We start from the raw sequence: 10,129 nt of genomic DNA, 5'->3' as shown, positions 1-10,129 counted from the left end.
TGTTGATGTTTTGTCTGTGTTTTGGTTGGAAAGAAACAGATATGTGCCTTCTGTAGTCGCTGATCTCAGGCAGTGTATGATACAAAAAGTTAAATGTATTCATCTTTCTTGTAGAAGAGTCTGTTGAACTAGCAACTCTGACGAGTGCGATCCTGAGTGCTCTGGTTATTTTCCTCATTATCATCGTCATTGTTCTGGGTCTCAAAATCAGGAAACTTCACACAGGTACTTGTATGTGTTTTTTATGGTGCAAGTGCACGACTTTACAAATACAAAACTTCCCTTTTACCAAGAAAGTATGAACAGCAATATTTTCGATCAGTGCACTGACCAGATGTGCCGTTTCTGTCATTCAGATTTAAAGGAAGAGGGACACAATCCACAACACAGCCAGGTAATCACAATGTAACCTTAGATTAAGATCAAAGTCTAGTTTACATGTTGTCTGGTCTTATATTTTCCCACATACTCAGCTGTGTGACATTAGTGACTATATATTGTCATTTACAGAATCCAAGCTCTGCTGATGTGACCTATGCAGCGCTGGGTTTCCATAAGAGAGCCAGAAAGAGCAGAGGGTCTGTATCAGAGAGACAGCTGGAGCCTAATGTTGAGTACACTGCCACCAGATAGACTCAGGAAACCTCTGGAACAGCTGCTCAGTTACCGTCACTGTCAAAAAAAATGTTGTAATAAAGATTCTATGTTCATGCAAATTGTGAAATCTCATTATCCACCAGTATCTGAGGGCAAAAGAATACGATTGCTCCGAGCCAGTAAAGACACTGGTGACTGTTCAGAGTCTCTGACACTGAGAGTTAGATGGAGGTCTGCAGCAGTGAAGGAGTGAACGAGCCACACTTAGCTAGTTTGACAGGAAGAGACAGCAGAGTGTGGTCTGACCACGGCTGAGGTGGAAATCATGAGCTCTGTTAGGCTTCATCATGACGATGAAGGTTTTCTAACCTTGAGAAAACAAAAGCGCTATCTTCTCTTTCTGTTTTTGTTGCACAATGACAGACACTCTTCTTTTGTGCAGTAAATGAAGACGACAGAATTGCACTGTGAAAGTGGGTCTTATAGGGAACTAGTCTATACGCTGATGATGTCATTATTCTATAGCCTTACATTGTGCGATCAACATTTACTTCATAATAATACGCTGAAGCAAAGAAAAAAAACAGACAAAACAAGAAAACAGTCTATTGTCACTTTAAATATCGTTACAAACTCACTTGAGAGCCTTTTGACAGAGTTGAGCTTTAAGCAGAACAGGTAGCGACTGACTAACACGCACTCATAGAGTGGAGTTTTTACTTGTAGTGTCTTAAAAGTGAGGGCATGACAGTAAAGTCTCCAACTATGTTGGGACTCACCATTCGGGAGACCAAATGTTTCTTTGCTCCACTGGACAAAGGAACTCACACTCCACAGTTCCTCACGGTTCACACCTGGGGATGACCCTTCCCCCCACGGACCCCACTGGCCAGCCAGTGTGGGTCAGCATGTGACATGTGACCTCCAAGGGTCTCACCAGACAAAACCAGTCCTCTGGCCCTCTTCTCTCTCTCATCCCTTCTTGGCTTGCTCTGGAGAGCAGCTCCAGCCCTCTCCTCTTGGTTCTTCAAAGGGCAACAAGGCCCCAGCCCAGGTCAGCTCTGCTACCTGAGAAACCAGCTCTCTCGCCGGCCTGCTACCAGCAGCCTGCAAACGCTCTTCTCCTCAACAGCAGCGACCTGCTTCGGATTAACTGTGAGTGAACCAAATCCTCTTCAGAGTCAGCAGCTACGACACAAGGCCAGCTGATTTTCCAAGCAACAGGAGTCGTAGCAGAGTTAGCATGGAACAGCTAACTCTGTGAGGAGAACAAAGGAGATAACCACAAAGCAACACAGCCAGACAGGACTTTACTCCACCAGGAAACCTCCCAACTCACTGGACTTTACAACAACACTGGAAAGGACCTCTTTGTTTGTTCCAAGGACTAGGTAATGTTAACTGACTGGGCCTAACCTTTCCCAGCACAGCATAGCTAAGCAGCAGAAGTCTTAACTTTGTTAATGTTCTTGTTAATTGATGTCTTGTTGTTGTAATGTTTGCTTAGGTGGTGGTCAGTCATACAGTTAATCAGGTACTCGTATGTTCAAACACAGCAGTACGTCTCAGTTCTAGAACCTGCATGAAGCTAAGCTTCCCCCTCTAACCTGGTACCTGTAGATTACATGAGCTAGGCTAACAAAGAAACTCACACCTTCCCTCTCAAACACACTAGGTGGTCTCAGCGGCCATTTTGAGTAGTTTCTTTGTTTACCGTCATCTTGTGTAGTCTCCTTGTTCAGGTCATGTGGTCACAGTGACCACTGTGAATCGGCCATCTTGCCTTTGTTTGTGTCCCCACAAATACACACACATACAAATACCTGTACATACTAGATTAGACATTGTGTTTTACTCTGCTCCATTGTAAATCAATGTGTTTAAGTATAACTACTGGTGTGTTTAATGTTGCGCAAGCGTGAATATTGCCAACCTCTACTTGGTAAAATTCCAATCCTTCAACTGTAACTTACTGTTGATATGGAAATTTGGTTATAGTTTGTAAGCTAACGGTTAATCAGAGTTCCAGATTAATGGTAAAAAATTGAGACTAAAACCATATTGGCTATTTTGCCTATTAGTTTAGGCTGGTGCCCCAAGGACTTTAATTCATTTTAAAGTTATTATTTACTATTAATATTTTTAATATTAATATTTTCTTAATTTATGGTAGCCAATAAATTGATAGACAATCCAACATATTTGGTGTCCAGCTCATGAGGTAGAGCTCAGACACAACAACTACTATTTGTACATATATTTAAGGATGTGGTTCATCCCTGGGAATAATCACTTTGTAAAATTAGGAGTTTTCAAATATGATTCCCGCCCCAAAAAGAAGTGGTCTCTTGGCACAACCTGGGGCTACTACTCGACATCCAACTTGTCAAAGCTGCAGTGGAATATGAACTTTTTTTCTCTTTGAATGTGAAGATGAGCTTTCCATCATCAGCACCACTGGCTCAACTTCCCCCACACCTTTTGGCTCAAATTACCCCACCACCATTTTAAATGACTTGTGTCATCCAGCAACATTGTAGTCTCATATTGTAACTTCCTAAAGCTCTAAACAATGTGTGAGATTTTTTCAAACATGTCTGTAATCATCCAAACACAATAATCACAACTCCTCAAACATAAAAAATTACTTTGGAACTGTTGAAACAGTTTTGTGAACTTAAAAGTGCTTCATCACTTCATCTATTGGCTTCTCTCCATCATAAGGCGAGGGTTAGTGTGTGATCACATGACCAATTTTGTCTGTGGTTGCCTAGAAACAGGCTGAAATCACCCCGCTGTACTCCACTTACTGTAGGTGTGTGCGCTCACTGCTGAGGCCGCTCATTACTACTCACCCATACAAACCTCTACGCTCGACTCCACATCCCAAATAAATACACAGTGACTCAATAAATAAATCAATGTGGCAAAACATGCACAAAATATGTTATTAAGAATAAATACAAGCTATGAATTCAGTAATAAAGGGGAAGAGGGAGGAGGGTGGGGTAAAGGGGAAGGGGGGGGGGGTTAAATGTTCCCTGATCTCCAACGTGCCAGCAGGTCAAATCCGTCACATACAGGAAGAGCCATTCGAGGCCTCCCGTGATGCGTGGAAGACTCCATCACTTCTGTGTGCAAGGTGGAGGGCTGCATCACATGTGACTGTAAGGTGGAGGGCTGCATCACATGTGACTGTAAGGCGGAAGGCTCCATCACATGTGACTGTAAGGCGGAGGGCTCCATCACATACGTCTGCACTGGTATGACACACAGCTTCTTGGCTTGCTGTGTGACCTCCTCGGGTTGAGATGCAGACGCTGCAACACCAACGCACAAAAACGCAGATCAGTCACGTCAGAGACTCGATAACATTCCTTCAAAACCAGATGCTGCTTCTTAAACTTGCATTGAGGCACATTTTTGGTACCGATGTCGAATAGAATCACATTTCATTTCAAAAACATCACAATTTCTGTTGTATTTATCACATATTACATGAGAGCGCACTGTGATCCACAGAAACATTGTCTCACCATCGGCTGTGGTGCGAGCTTTCCTCCTCACCCTCTTCCTCTTTTTGCCCTACACAAAAACAAACACATTAAAAATTTCCATGTGATGTAGACATGTTTGAGTTGTTATGTGAGCACGGTGTAACATACATAATTGTCACTGCAGGACCAGTCTGGGAACTGCTGGGAGTGGAGCGTCCTCTCCTTCTCTGCCTCCTCATGGTACTTGGCCTGCTCCTCCTTCGACATCGACTTCCACTGTGGACGCACGACGACACACTGTCAGCGACACACAGCGACACACAACTACACGCAACCACAGGCCGACTGGTGCACACACACAAGCATGAACACATGTTAACGGAAACACACACAGATCCACGTGAATAGGTGCAGTGTATTCGTGTCAAAATAAAATGCTGGAAATCCTGTTTAAATGTAGACTTGTTTTCGGGGTCACATGATAGGAAATACAAATCATTCTGTTTCAAGAAAAGAATGCTATAAAATAAAGAATAAAATTTGCTGCAGGAAACTGTGACGAAGTATCTCAAATCACACAGAGCAAAGACACTTACCCTCTGTCCAATGACAGTATTCACTGTCGCGTTATTGTTGTTGTTCAGCTCTGCAACAACCTTCGCCCTCTGCTCCTTCCTGAAGAGCATGAAGGCATTGGGCGGCTTCTTGATGTATGGCCGGCCTTCATCCTGCTGGATCTCACTCTTTCTCTTTCTGTGGGAAAGCGTGGAAGAAGCAGAATAATAGTTGAAGAGATAAAAGTTGGCGGTGTTCTCGATCGACAGATAACAGGCACCCAAAGCTGCAAAAAATGACATATAAGGTGACTGTCATTCGACTTTGAGCCCGGCTTCATTGTGGTCATGAGCTCATGAGCCGGTCAGGCTGACTTACAGTGACATGGAGGTGTTCGGTGAAGGAGCACAAGGAGAAACGGGAGGGAATCCCTCTGCAGGAAATCGGTACACCAACTCTCCATTCCTACGTGAATAACAGCAGACAGATACATTAGACAGCAGACAAAGTACGTTTGAAGACACAGACAGAGGCTGACAGATGTGTGCACTCATGTGCGTTTGTGTGTGTGTGTGTGTGTGTGTGTGTGTGTGTGTGTTACATACACTATTCCAATGGTAACCAGATTCTCCTTCATGGCGTCGGGGAGCCTCAACACCGGCACGCCGTCATACTGGAGACACAAACACACACGGAACAGGTGATTACCCGAGCTGCATCGTCACACGTGTCACCGGCACCACCGCCTGCGGAGTAAAAGCTCAGAGCTCCTCCAGTGGAATTCCTGCAGAGTCCATGACCATGATACAAAAGTGTGTGAATGCTCCTGCAGAGGGTCACAGAGGTCAGGAGCATGTGTTCACGTGACGTTCAGACCACAGTAGAAAACACTTATAGCATAAAGCATATAATGTTTCCCAGCATGATTTGAACAAACCTACATACCTCTAACATCCTGTGAACTGTAGCTTTTTGATTCAGCTTATTAAACCTGGCTTTGGGAACTTGAACCTTCTGTACAAACAACTAACTATTCTAAACTTCAGTGGTGAATGTTTTTGTTATTACTGAATACCAGTAGTTAAGAGACTGCTGCCAGAACAAATCTATTTACATGCAATTATTGTTCTATTTGAATACTTCTGAAGGTTTTGAATTGAAACGGCACAGAGTCCAGCTGTAAAACGGCTCAGGCACTGGTATCATTGATTTCACTGTGACGCTGCTAAAACTGACATCTACTACAAGGGTGAAGATGCTTCAGAGTGCATGTGGTAATCCAGGGTCTTGCCTGGTGTGGAGGAGCACCGACAGCTGCTGCTGATGCTGGGACATTGTATCCAGGCCGCTGATACGGCAGGTACTGTGGAGAGAGAGGGAAGGTTAACCAGCTTGCTGGCTCAGACAATTCTCTGCACTTCTCCAGAGTACTTTAGTGATATTTATACCTAACCCAGCCTTGTATGATCCCCATCCTGACCTTATTATTGTCATCCCAAACACGACAAAACCACCAAAGCAAAGATGAATCATATCAGCAGCCTGTCATAGGTGCTCTTCTGTAGAACGTCCCAGAACTCCAGCTCTGAGACAGTCCACAGAAAGACTAAAGCTTACAGCTAGTGCTGAAACAATTAACCGATTCATCAATCAGCTGTTCAAGAGGAAATCAGATGAATCACAGAAAATTATGTGTTTTCTTTTTTCCAATTTAATGGACAAATTACGAATTGAAATCATAAAATGTATTAAATATCTTCAAGCCTCTGAGAGGACGTGGAGGCCACAGGAGATTTCTAACGAAGTCTTACATGCTTTAAGTCACTTAACAGCTTCACTACACTGAGCACTCATCAATTATCACTTTTGAATTAGGACTAATTGGCAGTCATTAAGGATACTGATGCGCAGGGCCTCACAATACTGTTGCATAACTCAACTCATTACATGAAGCAGCACATGGGACAGCAGCTGGGCTTAGATTAAAATCATCCTGCTGTTGGCCTCAAGCTTCCACCATTAATAACTATCTGTTCTGATTCAGGTGTTGATGAAATTCTTATGAACCTATCTCTAAACTCTGCTCAGTTTCTTACCTGTCCCTGAGTGTAAGCACCTGCCTGGTTGTGCAGGTGACCTGGCTGCAGGACATTTTGCTCCTGGTAGATAATGGGAGCAGCATGCCCGACCTTCAAGCAGCGTGGAGCTGCTCCCAGGGGGATGCACCCACCGTATCCTCCGTCCACCGGCTGAGGGTGGGTGTCAAATCTGAGCTCATTGGGAGGAGGAGGAGGAGGAGGAGGAGGAGGAGGAGGAGGTGGACGCTGGGGTGGAAGGTTGGGTGTGTCTCCCAACATTTCCCCAACTAGCGCCTGCACAGTGTCAAGCACATCACTCCACTCCATCTCCTTTATGACATGTTCAAACACTGCTCCGAGATCCATCACAGATGTTTGTCACTGATTCTGTCTCTAGGAAGCTGGTTTTAAGACATTTTTATAGGGAACAGCATTGAGTTATAAAAGTGCATAACTTCTACTTCACTACATTTCAGAGGGAAATACCGGACATCTTCCTTTTCTACATTTACCTGACAGCTAAAGTTACTTCTCACTTTGCAGATAAAGATTTAATGTAGGTTATTTAACATGATCAGCTTGTAAAATATGATTAAACAATCCAACAATATATAATAATTGCTCTCACCTCAGCATGCAGAATTTAAATGCAGCTTACATGATGATGAATAAGTATTGATAAGAGATAAGATATTCCTTTATTAGTCCCACATTGGGATAATTTTCAGTGTAAAAGGGAAAAGGAAAAGGGACATTGCACAGTTGGTGTGTGTTGATTATTATTGTACATGCTGAATTGTCCGTTTTTGGTGTGTAATTAAATATATATATATATATAATATAATACAAAATACAAAACTTTAAACTTTAATCAATTTTGCCAATAAAACTGATGAACTTTTATTTCAGTAAAACGTTGAATTTACTTGTAATATTTTTGAAATGTGGTTTTGCTTTTTCTACTGAAGTAAAGGATCTGAAGCTCCTTCATGAGTGTAACTGTGTTAACCATCAGCCAATATCTTTTTTTACTTTTTTTTTTACTTTTTCAGCAGTTTTTTGAGTTGAGACACAATATCAATATTTAATTTTATTGACAACTAGTAGTTCATAGACGTGTGTGTTTAGGGAGTTAAGTCTATCTGAGTTATGGCAACTGAAAACTACTAAAAATGACTGCTTCTGCGTTTGAAAACAACACGTTCAAACCTTGCTAAAATAAAACTCCCCATTTCAGTACTCACCTGCTGCTTTCACTGATGCTCCGGTTAGTTAACAGTCTTTGTCTTGAACTGTGTGTTTTGTGTCTCTGAGGCTGATAACCGTTAACTGTGTGTGTTATCTACAAGTGACCTGAACCAACAGAATCTCTCATTGTGAGTCACATTCCATAGAATCACCGACATAGATTCATTTGAATATTCTATTCTGTGGGCAGATCGGACAGGATCATGTTACTGCCTCATCCATAACCGATACAGTTGACTGGTAACCATGGCAACCACCATCAATGCCCCCCCCCAAATACTCCTTATTTCACTCAGTGCTGGAATGTAACTAAGTACATTCACTCAGTTCTGAGCTACTTAATAAAGTATTATTACAACAACGTAAAAATGCTATTGTAAAGTGCAGAAGTATAATCAGCACTTAGCATATATTTATTAGTATTGTTAGCATATATAATATTATTAGATTGCTAATAGTATACAACAATGTGTAAGCAGCACTGTACTGTTGTAGCTACTGTACAGACTGTGGGGTAGGTCAGTGGTTTCAAGCCATGGGGTCGGGCCCCTCCAGAGGGTCACAAGATCAATCTGAGGGGCTATTTATTTATTATTTATTAATTAATTAATTTATTATTATTATTAGATTCTACATACATGAATAGGCTACAACTACACAATGCTGATTTTCAAGGTCAGACATGTTTGTAAAAGGGGCAGAACCATGAGAAAAGAGAAGTGGAAGCATCAAATCTGTACAAGAGAAACATTCAAGTAGGAAGTAGTTCGGAAAGAGAATAGAAACCAGCACAGCTGTGGGATTAAACAGCATTAAATGTATGGTTGATTCAAATGAAAACCAAGTGCTCTCAATGCCCGGTCATTTAGACGGTACATCATTATCGTTAATGTGTGATGAATTCACCCTCAAAGATGGAGAAAGATGGGAGAAAGAGAGGACAGAAGAAGATTACTTTCCAGGGTCAGGGCTGCTCAGCATGTGATATTTGATAACCTGGTATGAAGCGTAACCAAATAGGGGAAAGAGAGGGAAAGAGAGGGAGATAGAGGAGAGCGAGAGACCAGGAACAGCTGTATAGACTGTTGACTGTTGATTGTTATAGTGAAAATAATGACAGCAACGCCCATGTGTAATGGTGTTATCAAAAATAACAGCAGCAATGATAGCAGCACTGTAATAATAATAATAATAATAATAATAATAATAATAATAATAATAATAATTTCTTGTTTTCAAAATCCAAGTTACAAAGTGATTCAAGGCAGCAAAATGAAACAAGTCATAAAATCATCAGGTTTAAACAGATAACATAAGAAACAATTTGGTGTATGAAAACCAATCTGGTAAATACAACAGAGAAAGAATATTTTAAAGGAGAATGAACAGTTAAAACTCAAGGAAAATCTGGAAAGACTCTCAAAAAAAAGAAATTGCTGAGTCTGCTGATTTCTTTCCAAGTCGTTGAAGGTGTGTAGGATGGTCTCTGTGTCTTTAAAAGTTGAAATAAATTCTGTTTTTGAAATATCTATAAGATGATAAAAACATGATTGCACAAGCTTCATGGTCAAACTTAAACTACTATCAAACCAGATGCCAAGATTCCCTGCAACATGGCTTGAAATATTCCACCAGGCAACCAGCAGAGGGGAGCAGAGGGCAGAATGTGTCTCACCATGTGCTGATACTGTTTGAGTTCACCTGAAGAAAACATCACACCATCAAAGGCTGGCATTGAGTGAGCTCAGCCTTCCAGGGTCTGTGGGTTTAACAGGCAGGTACATCTGTGTATCATCAGTATAACAAGGGGAAGCATGTATGAAGAAAATCAAATTGGTCCCAACACCAATCCCTGAGGCATACCATACTTACTAGAAGAAAGTGAAGAGAGAGTCGTTCACATAGACACAGAACCTCCTCTTTGACACGAAAGTTGAAAACCATCCTAAAGCTGCACCAGATAGACCCAGGGCCTCAGTCTGTTCAACGGGATGCTGCAACAGATCGTGTCAGAGAAACAACCAAGAAAGGAAACCAAAATAAAGAATCATTTACAGTAATCTCACCTAAGTATATTACAATGAAAATCAGACATCCATTTGTTTAAAATCCACAAAAATACAGTCCAGAGTGATAAATCCACTTGTTTGATTT

The 10,129-nt window shown here is 41.7% G+C and overlaps 2 protein-coding genes across 2 annotated transcripts in view; one reads left to right on the top strand and one right to left on the bottom strand.

Moving 5' to 3' along the window:
• The window catches only part of LOC147817266 (uncharacterized), a 4,757-nt gene extending 4,041 nt beyond the window's left edge, over positions 1 to 716 (top strand). The window contains exons 3-5 of the mRNA XM_087171188.1: positions 115 to 225; positions 357 to 394; positions 511 to 716. Coding sequence (XP_087027314.1) covers positions 115 to 225; positions 357 to 394; positions 511 to 633 — 272 coding nt within the window. The 3' untranslated portion in view covers positions 634 to 716. The remainder of the gene's footprint in view (positions 1 to 114; positions 226 to 356; positions 395 to 510) is intronic.
• Positions 717 to 3,596: 2,880 nt separating this feature from the next.
• On the bottom strand, positions 3,597 to 8,249 carry LOC147817265 (uncharacterized). The gene is made up of 8 exons (XM_087171189.1): positions 6,896 to 8,249; positions 6,746 to 6,805; positions 5,255 to 5,322; positions 5,028 to 5,114; positions 4,691 to 4,847; positions 4,263 to 4,370; positions 4,134 to 4,182; positions 3,597 to 3,917 (listed from the first exon to the last, which is right to left on the bottom strand). The coding sequence occupies exons 1-8, from the start codon at positions 7,091 to 7,093 to the stop codon at positions 3,628 to 3,630; spliced, it is 1,017 nt and encodes a 338-aa protein (XP_087027315.1). The 5' UTR covers positions 7,094 to 8,249; the 3' UTR covers positions 3,597 to 3,627.
• Positions 8,250 to 10,129: the final 1,880 nt, after the last annotated feature.

Source organism: Seriola lalandi, unplaced genomic scaffold, assembly GCF_002814215.2.
Source record: "Seriola lalandi dorsalis isolate HSWRI2012SDOR001 ecotype SW California unplaced genomic scaffold, Sedor1 jcf7180002054979, whole genome shotgun sequence".
In the NCBI taxonomy this organism is placed as follows: Eukaryota; Metazoa; Chordata; class Actinopteri; order Carangiformes; family Carangidae; genus Seriola; species Seriola lalandi.
The sequence above is the reverse complement of the archived record's forward strand: the minus strand, read 5'-3'. Positions and strand labels throughout refer to the sequence as shown.